The sequence below is a fragment of the Takifugu rubripes genome, chromosome 1 (assembly GCF_901000725.2).
Source record: "Takifugu rubripes chromosome 1, fTakRub1.2, whole genome shotgun sequence".
In the NCBI taxonomy this organism is placed as follows: Eukaryota; Metazoa; Chordata; class Actinopteri; order Tetraodontiformes; family Tetraodontidae; genus Takifugu; species Takifugu rubripes.
In genome coordinates, this window is record NC_042285.1 from 1591587 (window position 1) to 1609755 (window position 18169).

Genomic DNA, 18169 nt, shown 5'->3' on the forward strand with positions numbered 1-18169 from the left:
GCAGAAAAGTATTTGGACTGTGAAATTACAACCTTTTTAACAACTGTCATACATGACACTTGTTGTTAGCTATTTGTTGCAATGAATGCCTTCAAACATATTTTCATTAAGGTAAGTCAATCATTTTTTTGTCCAAAAAGAGAGCTCAAATCACTGCCCAAACATGCCTGACTGTATCTAAAATAATAACTTTCCAGTGTGAGCACAGTGCAGCAGAATGTAACTATGATTCACGTACCTAAAAAAGAGGCGCTTGAATAGACCTCTCTCAATTTATACACCCCCTCTCCTCCAGAAGCACTCGTATCAAGCAGAAAGAGTCAGTTCGCTTTCAATGCTAACCTCATGCTAACTGCTCATCCATACAGCTCATATCCAGGCCTGCTTCAGCAACAGGTTTGCTAATCCCTCGGGTCCTCGCTTCCCCGTCTTTAGCGACTGCTGCTAACGGAGCTTTGATTTAGAAACCTCATACATGTCAAACGGAGACAGCGGGCCATCAGTGGAGCTTCACTTTGTTTCACAGTTGTCAAACTCGCAACTTAAAAATTGCTCAAACTGCCAAACATCAAGAAGAACCTGCGGCTGGGGCTTAAAGAAGATTCGCCAATAAATTAGACTGTTTGTTATATTTTTATTATATAGATGTTATATTTCTGTTTCTATGCCAACAGACTTCTCTTTTGATCTAGAGGTGAAGGTAAAATCAGAATCCAAAGGCACCGTGAAGGCAAATGTCAAAACAGATCAAAAGACATCAGAGGGTTTTTGTCTAAGATCTCTGGCGGTCGAAATGTGCAGAAATGACATAATAGCACAAGAGCAAAGAGAAAATGTTAATAAAACACCTACTACTGTTTTGGCAAATACATATAAGCACAGCTGAGCTCAAACGGAGGTAAATCGGATAAATCTGCCATTATCCTGTGAATGTTACAGTGGGAGGTTTGAAATAATGTCACGCTCCATTTATCTCCACACACACACACACACATATAGGAATCAACACTTAGATCAGCCTTGAGCGTTTTAGCACTATCGATGACATCACCGATATCCTGATAATCACACAGGATCAAGGTTTGTTTTAACGTGTGTCACTGTGTGTGTTTGTGGGGTGTTGCGCTAAATTGTCTGACTGAAGTAAACGCAGGGGTTGAGCTACAGACGTGACACAATAACGCAGATACCAACCTTCACAGCGTTATTCTTTTCACTCAGTAAGAAACTGGCTCAAAATGTGGAGAAATGGGACAATTAGCAGCATTTGCTGCGACCAGAACACATTTACTGGAACCCAAAAATGACCGTATTTATTTGGATATGATTTAAAATTGAATTGAATATAGAGGCAAATGTAGAAAGAGACATCACAGGATGAAAAAGCAACGTCAGGAGTGGCGGAGGGCACCATTACCTGTCTGGCCTCAGGTTCCTCCATGCTGTACTGGGTGCCGGCTGGCCCCTCACTCACTTTGTCTCCCAAAAGAAAACCGAGGCGCGTCATCAATGTGTTGGCTGCCTCATCCACAGACGGAGGGGGGCCCAACTCCTGGCTCGACTCCCCTGCAGGGGCAAAAAGAAAGGCGAGGGCAGGAGAAAGGGGAAGGCAGAAGATGTTAGCGCAGGGCAGAGGCAGGTAACGAAAACATCCTGTGAGCTTTGCTAAACACACAGCCTGTCGGCTCCACCACAGACGTCCCAACACACGCAGGCACGCCACCTGCACAGCATACCTGAACGTCCCAACACTCTTCTTTGCATCACACAAACATTCCAACCAAGCAGGTCACCTCTGCTGAGAAGCCTTCTAACACCACGGCAAAAATCCTTCAAAGCACAACGAGAAGATGTTTACAAAAGCCTCCTTCCACGGCGACGAGTAAAAGCCCTCCACGCTGATGACAGCTCCTTCCGCACCACTCATCTCCACTGCAGCTTGTGTGACGTAATGAGATACGCCCTTCACCTGGGTGTGTGTGTGTGTGTGTGAGTGTGTGTGAGAGAGAGAGAGAGAGAGAGAGAGAGAGAGAGAGTTCTCAAGATAAAATGCATGTGAGTCTATCTTTATGCAGTTTACAGAGACTTCCCAGAGAGAGTGTGAACGCCTGCATGCTAATCAGATGATAAAAACAACAGCGCAACACACAGAAACACACACCGCAGCGAGACACACAACAAAAATTCCCTTAAGGATGTCCTCCTTGAGCTGTGCTGCCTGGTTGCTACACGTTTAAAACAAGGCGTCGTTGCTGGCACTCTGTTTTCCAGTAGCACTCTGCAATTATTCCCCGGAGGAGCTTTCTGCCATATCAGGTTTAATTAATTTTCACTTTGTTTTTGGAGTGTCACTCTCAGCCAGGGCTGCCGATAACTCCCGTAGAAGGAGTACAAACAGCTGATTAGATGTATAAGCCTCTGAATTGGCCTGCTCATTAATGACATGGAGTGCACGAGATGGCTGGTGTTTAAATACACAGCAGTCAGGCAGATTATGGCAGTTTCGCCTCCCTATGCTGTTTTCCTGCAGGGCAGGTTGTACCAGAATGGCAGGTAGCCCTGACGGCAGCCATTAGACAAGAGCAGGCTCCACATCTCAGGACAGACAGCTTGTCTAAAGCCTGTGGCCGCTTACTCAGAGGGACAGACAATCTGAGGCTTGGAGTCCCCTCTCTGGGTAGGGCGCCGCACGGTTCCGTATTAGATTAGCTCCAAGTATTGGAGCCAGTAAAGAAGACGGACATTTCAAGATGCACAGCTAAATTGAGCCAAATGGGAATGACATGTTACTAAAGTGCTGCAGCAAACTATAATGAGGCAATCACTGGATAAATAAGGTCCAAAACAGCTAATTACACAGCAGATGTGATGAGATGGATATGGCAGCTCAGTAATGTAGACACAGTAAGGCAGCAGAGTATGAAAGCCCCAAGGTCAACAACACCCCCCCCCCCATCCCTTGAGGATAATTGTTCAATGCAGTAATGTAGAAGGTGTAGGTCAGAAATCCTGCTTCAGCTAACAGGAAAATTAATGAATGTGCACTTATTAGCGGGAGAAACTGACAGGAGAACAACGCTTAGACATCAATTCAACTTCAACCAGTCACCTAACGGCACATGCATACCAAAAACATGACCCCTAAATGGCTCTGAAGAATCCCAAACCAAACTAAACACAAAGGCAGATATCAATGGTATGTTTCTGTGCAGTGGGTTGACGCGAGCACACGCCACACAGTTCGGCCGCGCATTGGGAGAAAGTGGAAATTTGTTCATTTCGCTCTCTGTGAAAAGGACAAATGTCTCCGTGAAGACTTTTGCACCGTATGTGCGCTGCATGTGTTAGCGGTAGCGTCTGCAGGCCTGCTTGTCTGGGCACGCGGGCAGCGAAGGCTTCCCGGTCGACACGCTGGTGGTAGTAAGTGCTGAATACATTAGCGCTGATTAGTCAACAGCTCTTGAGGGGTTTTGTGGACGTGACCGTGCACCACTCTCCTTCCAGTCTGCCTGTTATTCATCTACTTAGTATTACTCTCTTGCTGGTCATCCTCAGAGCCGGTTACTGGACGGCTGGAGACGGACAGTTGCATTTTAACTTTGATCTGCACGCGGGAGTTACACACAATCTCCCAGTCATACATGGCGACCATTGTGGATGTGTCCAATAGACGCTTGTGTTTCGTCTGAATTAGTGGCATCTGTTTCAAACGTTCCGCAAGATGTACCCATAACTAACGAGGCCCTTTCAAAGGGGATGCATATATAACAATATTGCCAAGCTGTCCACTGATCATGTTACAGAATATGACAATCAGACACCAAAGCGATGCGGCAGATTGAGAAAAAACTCAGAAACACTTAGAGAGCCGCTGGGTAAATTTACAAGATAAAACTGAGGAAGATCAGCCCAAAAAAACCTCATTGTGGGTTTTTTTCCCCCCTCAACCAAGCCCAGACACTCTCTCTCTCGCTCTTCTACATCGGATTCCTGCACTGTGAGGGAGACAGATTGTTGCCATAGCAACTATATTTGCACGCAGCTAGGAATGCGTCTCTGTGCGAGCGCATCTGTTTCTCCCTGGCCGTCCACAGCTCAGACCCCGACGCTGCGAGAGGGGTCGGGAGAAGCATGTGCACTGCAGGCAGGGGACTGGACGCACCAGCGGACGGCGTCAGAGACGTCCAGGCGAGACAACACCAGCCATGTGCTGCCTTCCGTCCCCCACCTGCAACTGCACCATCACCATGACCCCAAAGGTCAACAACTGACTCCTGTGGACGGTATTTAAGAAGGTGAGGTAAAAAATTTTAAAGAACAATTTACAACAAACAATTTAAAACATGAGAAAACATAGTGAAGAATCAGCACACGCACGCACACGCACGCACAAGCAAAGCTTCGCACATCATCCAGAAACCAGACACCGGAAGGTCAATCAAGAGATAGGAAGAGAGCACATTCCTCATGAGCACAGCGGTGGTCTTATCTGTACCACAACATCCAGGGGTTTATAAATGAAAGCACACTGGGACTCACTCAGGACGCTGGGGCTGTGCGAGGAGGGGCTGATACGATAACAGGCTGGTGGATCCACGGCTGGGAACCATTAAAGACAGGCTTTAAGAGCGCTGCAGCATCACTTCCTTTCATCTTTGTTTTGTCATCTCCAACGGCTTTGATTTTTGGCATTTTCAGAGATCACAACTGGCCACCAGGTGGCGTTTCACAGAAATCTTCCTTTGATTTGTAAAGTTGGCTGTGTTCCGCTACAGATGAGGGCAGATTGCAAAGGTACTGTTTTAATGGTCTTAACTCTCAATGCTTTAATGGTCTTAACTCTCAATGCTGCAGCCTTAAAAAAACAAACAAAAAAGCACTCACATCCCACCTTTGTGCTACACGAGCTTTTAAAGCTTTCTCTCTAATTTTAGAGGCTCTCTCACAAGCGCCGTGGCCCATAAGAATCAGCTGATACCTGGTTCCCCGCAGGCAAACAGGCTCTGTCAGCAGCAGATCACCGACTGGCGTGTGATCAGATGTTTAAGTCACTGCCCCGCTGCTACTCATGCAAGTGAGGTCTCGTTAAAGGCTAAGATGTCCATCTGTCCACCACGGCGGTGCGAGTCCTCACCCGGAAAAACCTCATCTCTTCTTAATGCTGCATCTCCAGCTGAAGCTCTTACAGCACAGGCGGGATCGGGTCTGTCTGGAACCCCCTTTTCCTGCCTCAGTGGTGCAAGAGATCAGCACCTAAATGTTACATTTGGCTCATCATAACTCCTCATAACACTACTCTCTGTTTCACAGATGTCTAGCCTGATGAGAAAAGGAGGGTTTTTGTTCATCCATGAGACTGGCTAACAATGGCATGTGGCAAAAATATAGTCTACAAACTATCTGGAATTGGAGAAAAATAACCAAAAAGAAAACCCCATATTTCTGATATGAAATTCTATATATTCTAACGTTCTACACAACGAAGAAAGCGAAGACACGGCCACTGTAAACAATATATGAACTCTAAGAAAGAGTGACCCCGTAGTTTTTAACACCACGATTTACATTTGGCCAAGCAGACAATAGATCAATAAATATATATTTACATCGACAATATCTGTAGCAAGAATAGCAATAAACAGTCGGTGGAAGAAGGGAACCAAAGGACAAATATATGTTCATCCATTCAAGTTTGTGCTCAAACCTCTCACCATTACTGTGCAGCTATAATGAATCTATTAAGATACACGTTTCTCCACAGACATCACCTACTTAGGAGTCCCATTGAGCAGAAGCTCAGCAGAAGAGGCTGGCAGACGTACAGCGTTGGTAACACCCTGTCCCCCATTTTCATTGGACAACCGTCACCACATCGCTCGTGTCTTTAGCCGGCCTCCTCGGCGTGCAGCCTTGTCCTGTCCACCCAACCCCAGGGACACGCATGTAAACTGACACTGCACTTCTCAGTAGCAACAGGAACGGGAGCGGCAAGATCAGAAGGCAGATATACGAGAAAGAGAGTTTAAAAGCAGGACGGTAAAGAAGAGGATGTGAAATCTGGAAGGTCCACAGGATTACCGAGCAACTGCCAACTGAGGACAGAAAACAGAGACTGACAGAATCTGTGAAGAGCAGTGAGACAGCAGAGGAAGAGGATTAGAGACAGAGAGGGAGGAGGCAGCGAGGATGTGGGCACCGGGGTTTCAATAACGACCTCAGTGATGTCACACACACTACCCAAAACTCACCTCTGAGTCAAAGACATGGAAGCAACCCAGACAAAACAAGACAGAATTAAGAGAATATGCTAAATTGGTTGTAAGATCTTAATTCAGTAATCTCTTAAGTAATCCCCTGGATATAAATGCATCCTTACATGTTAATTTGATAACCACACGCATACGTGTGCAACAAAATCCAACTGTGCAAATTGTGGATTTTTTATTTTATAATCCACCTTCAGACATGACTTTATAGAAGTTTTTTTTATATAAGTTTAAATGCATAAATTGGGGGGTTGCAGTAGGCAGTTATTGAATGTTGTAAATGAATAAATATCCCGATGCTGAAACACGTAGCAGCGCACCACAGAACGAGGTTCTCCTTGATCTGACTCTTTCCTCTGTCAATGAACTCAAGAAGCGATGTGGCCGCCTGGAAGGAAAAAAAAAACTTACCCCGGCAGTGTGTGTCCAGGTCTGGATTCTTGGCAGTGGTGAAGGTGTGTGTAGGGGAGCCAAGCTCTGATTGTGGAATGCGAGGGCTCTCCACAAACTTTGCTTTCCGCAGAGGGGCTGGGAGCAGAGGACACACATGCACACACATAGAGAAGAAGACAACACACATATATATATATATATATATATATATATGTACACACACACACACACACACATGCGCACACACAGACAGGCCACAGAGTTGAAGGAAGAGAAAAGAGAGGGGCGACAGGGACAGGAGAGAAAGAGCTTGTGAACTTGCAGCAGCAGCAGACTAATAAAATGAAAACATCCATATGCCTTTCTGGGGCGGCTCAGTGTTTGGCCTGGGTGGAAACAGCGCTAAAGCACAGGTAAACATGCAGCACAGGTAATCAGGTGGGGGGTTAGAGCGGCGCAGGGCTGCGTCCGTGCTCGGCCACCGCCCGAAATGGAAAAATCGCCATCCTATTTCTGTCTGTCGGCGCCGAATCATCTCAGATCAACTCATTCACTGAAAACGAGGAAGTGTGATAACTAATCGTGTCATGTCGATGAGTCCGGTGTCATAATCGCCACCAAGAAATGCTAACGAGCTCCATTTTTGAACATTCTCGCGCCTTGACTCGAGCGCAAAGTCTGAGGCACCGGCAAACATTGGACAACACGTTTGGAGGGAGCTGCGTGTTGAAAAGCCGGGGGTTGGTGTTTGTGACAGGATCTTATTCTGGAAGCTCCGTCACAACGCGAAGATTTAAAGCACATTTGCCCAGATTGGCTTCCACAACCATGAGTGACTGAAGCGGTGCAGATGGGTCTTTTACAGATAAACACTCGAGCATGTGCCGACCTCATCCGCAGGAGCAACTTTGCAAGAACATTGCAGGAAAATCGGTCCCTGAAGCAGAAATACTGCTACCATGCTTCCCACACGCGGTCTTGCAGCCCACCTTTCATCTTTTCTCAGCAGCAGATGACTCCAAGTTACAACAATATTAGCACCCAATGCTAAGCGCACAGTTTAAAATTCCTGCTGTGACAGGCACAAAAAAAAAAAAAAAAATCGACTCAAACCCGATGCCCGTCTCATCAGTTTGAACTTTCATACTTGCAGCGGTCTAAGTTGTTTTTAATTGATTCATCGCTCTTTAAAAGGGTGCTTTAGCACTTTTATTACGGATGTCCGAATCCATCCAGGAAGCAGTCGGAGTGGGCCGAGCAGCGAGCGGCAAGCAGCCGTGGAAACATATGCTCAAGCAACAATGGCTGCACAAAGAACAGGCTGCTTACTACATTTGTTTGGGGTTCATGTTACAGCTAATTCAAGAACAGGGTGTGTATATGTGTGTGTGCAGAGAGTGGAAATGTCCATCTGTCTCCTCATTCTTTGTTCCAGTTGAGGTGAGAACAGACAGAAATAGATCATATGGCAGCAGCCGTATAGATGTTTTGGTCAAAGCTAAAGACAAGATAAAGCCTTTGAGTGGCTAATGGAAAACGCTAAAGAGTTTCTGCCTCAAGGGAGCCCTTTTTCTTTCTTTTTTAAGTTGCCATTTTAAAAATAATTTTCCCCATGTTTCATTCTTATCTGCAAAGGGACTAAAAAGTTCAGGCTTTCTCTTCAAAACGTAAACCTTTGAGGAACTAAGACTAAGTTCAAATTGAGAACCAGTGAATTCTGATCAAAATATTGGAATCACATGTGGTAACAAACATTCGAAGGTGTAGAGGGGATCTGGATCATAATGGAAAACCTTAATAAGCCCTGAACAGAAGTCTGTGTGAGTCTGGGTGGACATGAAATATCATAAAACAATAAAATGTCAATGATGAGGGGATTCCCAGCACCAGTCTCATGACATCACGAGAACAAAACTGCTCTACAGGATCCTGACAGAGACGTTAATTCTGTTAAAAAAATGCAAGATACGATATAAATAATGGATTTCGCAACTTGCCGACAACCTGAAGCAGATTTTAACATATTCTGTGCACAAACAGGAAGTAATCCACTTTGACATGAGGAACTACAGGATGCGAGTGTGTGTGTTGCGGTGTCTGGACGGTCTGGACACGTCTCCACTCACTGAGGACATGTAGGACGTGAGCCAGAGGACAACGTTACATCGGGAAACTTAGAATCTGAAGGAACCGCAGCGATCCTTCACTGGATGAATGTAACGAAGCCAAATATCTGTAAAGTTTGCCCGTTTGGTGTGTCGTCATGTGCAGGCAAGTAAAAATAGAGTCAAACAGAGTTGGAACCGAACATTTTGATCATATTTGAAGGAGTTGGTTTCATGCTGCATTCATCAGCTGACAGGACAATACTTACATCCCATGTAGCGACTGATCACAGAGTGCATTATAATTAGATGCTGCCTTTACTGCTCTTTTTCTAACTGCAAGACATCAATCACCATCTCATTGGCATTCAATGAAAATATATGGTTATTTACGATCAAAATGAACCCTAAACATATATAAAAACCCCATATTTCTTCCCATATCAGTAGTTTTACACACAACTATTGACACCTGTACTAAGAACAGTGCTTTAATGTCTACATATTTTACAGGTTTACTTTGCTGGCATGCTGCCGCGTGGGGGTTAATCCTCAGGATATCGGTTTTTGGATAGATGCGGCTGTGGTGAATTGGATTAGAGTTTATTTTCGGTTTTGGTCTCCCTGACCTCACCTCTGCGAAATGGTGAAGTGAGTCTCGGTCTATTGGAGTAAATCCTCTCCACAGTGCTGCCTGCAGGAGACTAAATCCCAGGGAGTTCTCTCCTGCAGCTCTGTTGTCACACGGTGCCAAGCCAGGCCTGGGCGGCAGTGTGATGGATGGCAGCAGGCAAATCCACTCGTCTAATGAGCTTATGAATAAATGTATCTAGTCTAGTGTGTGCAGATGCAGGCATTGTGACACAGATATGTGTTACATCCTCTGGTGTATGAATATGCATGCGGCTGTGCACGCGTGTACGCCTGAGATTAGTGTGAAGCGGATGCCTCGGAGCTGTGATGGTTAATAAGTCGGGGGGGGGGTGTTAAAATCTGAAAATGCTGATCTGTATTCCTGAGACTGTCAGCACGTACATACAAAGCCTTGGGTGAAATTGCCACCGCAAGCGTGGAAAGAAAGCAAGTCAATATTATGATTCAAATTCACGTATGGAGCTGGCTGCGCACATGAAAGAGGTGCCTCTTTTCAGGCCCCCCAGACACAACCTGAGCTTTCAACTACTAAATGACAAGATCTGAATATGAATTGGAGGCTGTACACATTCTCATTTCTCATTTGTTGCAGATTAGAGAGTGATAGACGGTACCAAGCATCGTCTGCGCCACTGTCTCAGTTACATACGACCTCAGGCGTGCGCTCAGACAAAGACACATACGCCCACGCATTAACACAAACATATACTGAAACATGATGTGGGTGAGCACATACATTCCTAGCTGTCTGCTGGCCGAGCCGAGCTCTACAGAAACCAAGCATGCATCCCCGGTCACTATGGAAACAGCAGAGCATCAGGAAACCATCAGTTTTGTCCACCTTCAGTGAAGGTGGCGAAAGCGCATGGAGAGAGACGAAGGTGATTTTGCTCAGAAACACCAGCTCAGAACAACCATGTTCACATAAAGATGACCGCCAGCGGCCTCACAGCCCTCCGCTTAGCATTCAATCCACAGAAGTTGACATTCAACGGATGGATGGAGCCGAAGGCCTTTGTCTGCAGAGGTCCAGAGGGCGACGAAGGAGCTTTTCAGATAGAATGTTCACAAGAACATACATTAGCCATATATGCAGAATAATCAACCCAGGATGAGCTCGGTGCCCCCCAGTTTTACTGAGCCTCACTGTGATGAATGTGCATTAACACTGTCTGATTCAACTGTGAAAAGGGACGAAAGGAGCCGAATTAATGTGAAAAAATCAGGACATCTATTTTTTACTGCTTTGAAGTCAATACTTTCTGTCCATGGGGAGCTTGGCAACGCTACAGAAGTAGAACCACCGATGTGAGTGAACATTAATGCCAGTCTGACAATGAATTCTTCTGACACGTTGCTTAATATTCATGTTGATAGTCTTTGTCTACAACCCAGAGTCTGTTCCCAGAGCGTATGCACCGAGCTGGATGATTCCGGGATGATTCCGTGCAGTCATCCGGCCGACTTGTTGGACAAAGCGACGCAGACCAGATGTTGCTGTGCAACAAAAGCGAGGCATTCAGTCACATCCTGACGGTCAGCAGCGAGTGCACGTCCATTAGCCAAACTGCTGCTGCTTCTTTTATGTATGTCAGCGAGGGCTTCCATCATTACAGGGTTGGGAGGATTATCTGGGGAAGGTGAGGCTCAGGCTCAATTTAAAGACCTGGAACGAGGACCTGATTTCAAACTGTTTGGTCTCTTCTGCTCTCCGATATTCTCATATGAAGTTACTGGGCCTGGATTGGACCTTTTGGACCTTTTCCCCGCAAGAAATCATATGTGGGAGAAGATTTGTACAATATCGACTGGAAAGAATAAACTAACAACAATTGCATTTTTTTTTTTTAAACCAAAAAATATACATTCAACGCCACATTCTTATGTCAAATCTTTTACCAAATCAACTTTATCTTCTACTCGCCCTCATATTTCCATGACATCATTGATGAAGCTCCTATACTGTTCACAAATGTTGCTCTCACAAGGAAAACAACAGATTATTCTAAAAATAAGCTCTCATGATTTCACTGCAACATCTTTGGGTTTTAATCCCAGTTGTGTGTGTCCTTATGTTGCCACTGCAAGCTTTTCTGTGCAGCTGTCTACTCCAGTGAAAAGCCCTCAACTCCCAGAGGAGCTCGTCTTCATGACTCAGCTCTACAGTGGAAGCACAACACATTCTAACCCGGAGCTGTTCAGACACTGCTAAAGTCCTTTTCCCCCAGTCGGGCCCTTTTTCCGGTAGAAGTGAAGTGACGGTGTGACTGTGAACATTTCAGGGAGACATGAGGGAGGGCCTGCACTCCGGAGGCCAGGGACTAATTAAATATGATACCACCACAGGAAAGTGAGAGCAGCATAATTGACACGATACAGTCCTCTAATAATATCAAAACTGGCTTGACCTCTGTCCTAAATGGAGTTTAGCTCTCTAGGGATATACATACAGACCCCCCCCCCCCACAAACTCTTATGAAAAAGGAGCAAGTTGAGGGGAAAAGTAAACAAACTTTGCTTCAAACTATACATTAAACAGACAATAGTGACACATGGCTTTTTCAATCACTTACAGTTTTAACATAGAATGAAAAAATGGCATAATTTTAGACACAAGTTGTAATCACATGATGCTGCATACTGTCATTGCTAGCAGAGTTGGGATGCGAACCAATACCTCACAGTGGTTCTGTGCCCAGAGATGACTGATCAAATGCGCTAACTGCAGGCTAACGAGAAGCAAACGCTAACGCTGGTGTTGCCGAGCAGTCGTGTAGTGTGTGTAAGGTTAACAATGCACACACACACACACACACACACACACACACACACACACAATACCACAAGTCCTACTGCTCCATGTATATCACGGAGAGAACTGTTAGCTCGGCTCTCCACTTGTGAAAAGTAGTGAGGTGTTATATGTAACCCACTGTTCTGTTTTGTAAGCAGATCATTATTGGGCTATTAATAGTGCACTGTGGATTTCACTTTTCAGCTCCCCCCACCCAGAAGGTACGGTAGGCCTACAAAGCACCAAGTAAAAACACATTGAGAAGCACTAACACAGAAAAAGTAACTATTGTTCATGAAAGGAGAATAGATTATTGTGCAGAATATATTGACCAGAATATAGCAACATAAATATATTCTATAGAGAAAGATATAACTTACTTATCTGCATTGATAGGAGACTGTATGTAATTAACTAGAAATGGACCAAACATTGTTCCCTGAGGGATGCCACAGCCCAAATCCTGCATTCTTTTAAAAATAAATTAAAACAAACAAAAGGCCAAAACGTCCACCCATTCCCCAAAAATGTCAGTTATGTTGGTGTTAAATACTGATCTGTCATTATATCAGAGCTCTTTTGTTGTTGTTTTTTAAAATTATTTTGACAAGCTAGCTCTTTATGAACCACAGAAAGGCTCATGCTTACAATAGATTCCTTTAGAAGAAACATAAGGAAGAAAATTAATGGTAAGCCTATAATTTTGGGGGTTGGCTCCTTCTGGAGCTCCTGATCAGGAATATAAGGCAGCCGCAGTTGTTTTGAAAAGGCTGGATATAAAGTTGAACAGCATATTGATGGCAAAGACAGCAGACTCAGATTTGGTAGGAGAGGGAATGAGCGTGGAATATTATTACACGTGGCCCACCGAGCACGGCCTCCCCGTTACATATCCAACCATAAAGTTAGCCAAGAAATAAGAGAGCGAGAGGGAAAAGAGAATTGTTGCTGCTGCCAAAAAGTTAAAAACACAAAGATTCTTCCTCTATCCTTTACGAAGACAGCAGTGCCATCAAAGCCTGATTTATAGCCACCTACCAGAGGGGACACCCACAGACCTGCAGCCATATTGTAACTAGTGCACCCAGACTATAATTTACTGGAAACTGAGATCATATTGATCTCCAGAGGCATCACCGCCACTCATACCTTTCGAAGGCCGCATTTTGGTTTTGGTGACACCTTAAAAACTGGCCAGACGAAGTGGAATTTGAGACCTCCTTTAATGTTGCTTTAATAACGTATCCGGAGCTCACGACTCAATTGTCTGACACACTGGAGAGATTGCATGGGAGACAAATTGGCCAATTATATGAATCAATATGACTTTGAACCATCTCAGAGTAAGTGGAGTCAGAGTTGGCCGAGTTTCAGGTAAGTGGGTCACATCAATTACTCTCCATTTAAATCCAGGCTTAACCGATGATTCTTGTGAAGACGTGTGAGATTTTGGGCAACGAGACGTTTCCAGAAACCTGGAACTTTGGGTTCAAAGTTATCACAAAAAAAAACAAGATTTGTTTCTTTATGCACACTGGAACATATGATGATGATGTTTTATTTACATTGTCAAATATTAATTTAATGAAGCCTGGCCTGACGCCCTGTCTGCCCTTAATTTTCGTCCATTGACTGATTCTTGCTGTGCAAAATTCAGCCAAAGACATATTTGTTTTTGGACTTAACTCCTCTACTTTAACCCAACCAGGAGGCTGGGATGTCTGCTGACCCTTATATCCTTGGTTGTGCTTAGTTTATTCAAAGATATTGAAGAAAATAAAGTCAATGAGGAGTTTCATTTTTAAATCAGCTTCATAGCTAATACGTAGAACACTTCTATCGGCTTTATTAGAAAATAAAGGGTCCCGTGGATCGGGAGAGACTTCATTCACTCTGGCCCATATCCCCCCAGGAGGGATCCTAAACTCTGTCACCTTGGGCACAATCAATGAGACTACCGAGCCACCCTGAAATCGAAGTACGTGGCGTCGCTGCCACATAGATTCTCAGAGGTAGCTCGCCAGACTGGTCTGCAGGTGCGAATGGTAAGTGGTGTGAAAAAGTGGCTCATCAAAAACCAGTCACCTGAGAACGGCAATAACAGCTGCTGATGAGATGCTTTTCTGGCAGACGGTGTTATTGAGACATTTTGTTCCCTTCGCACACCAGCTTGCCGTCCCCTGGGATAACGGCAGAGCGGCAGGCAGCCTGCAGCACAGAAACCGAGCAGAGGAACCACATCCCAGCGCATGAAGATTCTGGAACACAACAAGACACTGCTGCTGCCCCTGACTGCACCAAAAAACGCCACATACAGTCACTGTACTCTGAAAGTGTGGCACACAACAACAGGAACAAGCACCATTAGCCACCCACAGCCTGTGCTTAGACACACACTCAGAGACAACTGAACGCTCACCCACGCTGACGCATGAAAAACAGCAGCTCTGCACAAAAAACAACATAAAAATATATCAAAAAAACCAGAAGGCTTTATCGCACTGGTTGATTCACCGCCCATTGAGCCTACACTGCTTTTAGAGCAGCTTTTAGAGCAGCTTTAAAGCGTCATTCCGCGGAGACAAAACACTTTTCCTCGCACCTATACAAACATGACCCACAGCAGCCGCCGCAGCAGCAGCAGCAGCAGCGGCTCTGGCCGAACACGAGGTGAAGCAGCAGGTGAGAGGAAAGAGGTGGAGGGAGCACAGAGGCAGGGCAACGAAACAAGTGAAAGAGGGTGTGGCAGAGCTCACCATTCTCAAACCAAATCTTGCATTCCTGGCGGCTGGAATACTCCACCAGTTCCCCTCCTCCTTCCTCCTCCAGCACAAGCAGTCTGTCCTCACCGAGTGATGACCAGTTCATCAAAAAATGAAAGAAAAAAGAAAAAAGAAAACGGGACGCGAAAAAAAAAAAAAAAACACCCAAAAAGAAGACGTGGAGGACACAGTTGACCTGCGTCTCTCCTGCTTCTTGTTTTTCCTGGGAGGAAATCTCCACAGGTTTCGGGGCTGATGCTGCCCGCTCGGTTCAGTCGCAGTAACTGATACAGAGTCAGGACGATGGAGCAGCGACGGGAGGAGCGAGAGGAGGAGGAGGAGGAGGAGGAAAAGAGAGAGAGAAGAACGAAGAAGTCGCTGCGGGACACAGAAGAGGTGACACCTTTGCTTTGCCAAGAACTGAAGGTGACAGAAACCATTGACGGCAGCAGAACGAGAGTTGAAAGAATAGAAAACGTCCCCAGCGAGACGGAAGCGAGCGGCTCACTCGCCTGCGCGATTCTGCATTAGCGTTTAGCGTGTTATGTATAGATGTGAGAGGTGCTCTCTCTCTCCCTCTCTCTCTCCAGGAACAGGAGCCCAGGTCTCCAACAGATGAATGGTGCAGTGCTGCTGTTGTCATGGCAACGGTGGAGGAAAAAAAAAAAAGAGGGGGAGGAGAAGGGTGGGTACTGAGGGAGGAAAGAAAATGGCATAAAAAAGCGGAGGGGGAGGGAGGGAGGGCGATATCGGGGAGAGACTTTTGGCTGCATGTGGACGTTTCAGATCAAAAGTGTGGAAAGACGAGGTATCGCAGCAATTCCGATACTCTGCCTTCCTCCCGGGCTCTGGAATTCCCGCCTGTCCTTGTTTTACCCTTGAAACTGTATTTGTACAGCTGCAGCCATGTTTTACGGCTTTTTAGGGGTTCACACCCACGGGGGCTGGGGGGTTTATTGTGTGCCGTCTTTGTCGGGGGGTTGATATCTGTGGTCCCGCTGCTTCTAAAGTGCTTTTTATTAATCTCCTCCAGTCACACTTATTTCCCCAGGGTGATGTGTGCAAACGCCATTTACAGCCTGTTACCAACAAGCTGTAAATGACGTACAGACAGAGGTCAAGGTTTTTGAGCTGCGGGTGGCAGTCTGGCAGTGCTGGAACCTGGAAAGACTTGGAAAAAAAACTTTACATTTTCATCCGTCACGTGTCATCAGGCGCAAACGGCACCATCCTGCAGCATAATCTAGTGATGGCAAAGACGAGGTGGCTGCTCACATGCCTGCAGGGACCGTATCTTCTGGACTATATGTCGCTCCGGAGTTTAAGTCGCACTAGCCAAAAATGCATAATAAAGAAGAAAAATAGATATATAAGTCGCATTTTGGGGGAAAATTTATTTAATAAAATCCGAGACCAAAAACATACATTTCATCTTGAAAGGCAATTAGCAATCCATTTGCATGGATTAGCAATAGCGTTACGGTATGCTAACGTAACAAATTCAGCTACATGACCCACAACGAACTGAGTACGTGTCTGCTTTGTTAACGTAACATAATAACAGTTATTTAGATAACTATAGCATAAAGAACATCCGAGCAAGTTTACCAAACAATCAAGTCTAACTCCATAGACGAAGCACCGCTTCTTCTTCTGCGTCGCTAAAGGAACTCGTTCCTCAGTACACGCGCCTAGAGCGCCCTCTGGTGGTCGTCAGTGTGAAAATAACGAACATGTGAAATTCTGTAATAATGTATTTATATAAGTCGCTCCGGAGTACAAGTACCTCCTGACAAACTATGAAAAAAAAGTGCGACTTATAGTCCGGAAAATACAGTAACTGCAGGACAATAAGATCACGACAACAGGCAGACAAGCAGGAGGTATTTGTTGCTGACTTGTGTAAAACTCTAAAATAGTATTTTTGTTCAAGTGTGAACTGCCGTCTGAGCATTGTTATATACTTGCCTGAAGGTATAAAAATATCCTGATTCTCATTTGTGCTAAAGACAGTTTTAATAGGATTATGTGCAGTTTTATCATTCTGAGTGTGCCAGCTCTGTCGAACACAAACAATGTTGATTCTTTTTAAAATAATAAGCCAATGCTTATTATGTACCAAAAAATGTAGCATTAGACATAAAAATAACAAACAGCACATTGAACCCTTAAAATGAGTTTTGGAGCCTTTATTGTTGCTGTAGTTTTCCCTCTGTATGAACCCTCGACTAAAAAAATCCATTTTTGTCAATGACTTTAATTTCCAACACATTGATTTCCTCTTGTTCTATAGTCCATTCCCATAATGTTATTATTTAAAAACATGCAGGATTAGCAGAATTTTAATTAATTTCAATCAATGGATTTGCACATTGAAAGAAACACAGTTATAACAGTATGTTCAATAATAAATAGATATATAAGAGCCAAATCTCTTCAGGATGCTGCATGTCAGAACAGGTTAATGATGCTTTTACTGCCATTTTTGTGTAATTACTTACCGTTAAAAAATTAAAAACCTCCTGCTTAAACAGTTTCAATATTCTTGATAAAGAAAATATGCTAATCGAAGCAACAACTCTGAATTCTAAAGAGATGAGTGTAAACCAAACACAGGATCATGAAATATCAATTTAATTCTAACAAGAAAAATAAAGTGAAATAGTAATACAATTGTACTGCATATTTAGGGCGAACATGTGTTCACAAACAAACAAACAAAGCTCCAGCCTTTAGCTGGAGCACCATAAAAAGCTGAATTTATGTGTATTTTCTTTATTCTAGACCGGATATTGTCCAATTCAATTTCTTCTGACATAAAATAAGATATTTTTTTTAGCTGTTCTGCATGTGGCTCATCAATACTGTCAGCAGAATTTAATAAACCCAACAAGCCGCCTCACAGTCACATACTTTCACACACTTAATGAAGAAGGGCTGTGATGACTGGGGAGACTGAACTATGACAAGAATCTTTATTGCTGCTCTGTATCCACCTGCGTCGAGTGTTCCTCCTGAGAACATTTCACTTCTGTTTCAATGGCCTCTCTCCGCTTAACCTTCACTCTTTGTTTTTCACCTCTGACGCTGGAGCCACAAGTGTCAAATAAAGGCAGAATAATCCATAAAAGATTTTCAGTCTTCAACCCCGAGCATGGAATGGAAGCTGAGATGTTGTAAATGTCACCGTTCTTT

The 18169-nt window shown here is 44.5% G+C and overlaps 1 protein-coding gene across 13 annotated transcripts in view; it reads right to left on the reverse strand.

The window, feature by feature from the left end:
* Nucleotides 1-18169, reverse strand: part of tanc2b (tetratricopeptide repeat, ankyrin repeat and coiled-coil containing 2b) — a 98594-nt gene that overhangs the window by 30020 nt on the left and 50405 nt on the right. For 8 of the 13 annotated variants that reach the window (XM_029848828.1, XM_029848829.1, XM_029848825.1 and 5 more), the window contains 2 exons: nt 6678-6794; nt 1418-1566 (listed from right to left, as the gene is read on the reverse strand). In XM_029848828.1, coding sequence (XP_029704688.1) covers nt 1418-1566; nt 6678-6794 — 266 coding nt within the window. Of the gene's footprint in view, nt 1-1417; nt 1567-6677; nt 6795-14968; nt 15505-18169 lie in introns of those variants that run through there. The other 5 variants (XM_029848837.1, XM_029848816.1, XM_029848807.1 and 2 more) reach the window with 3 other exon arrangements.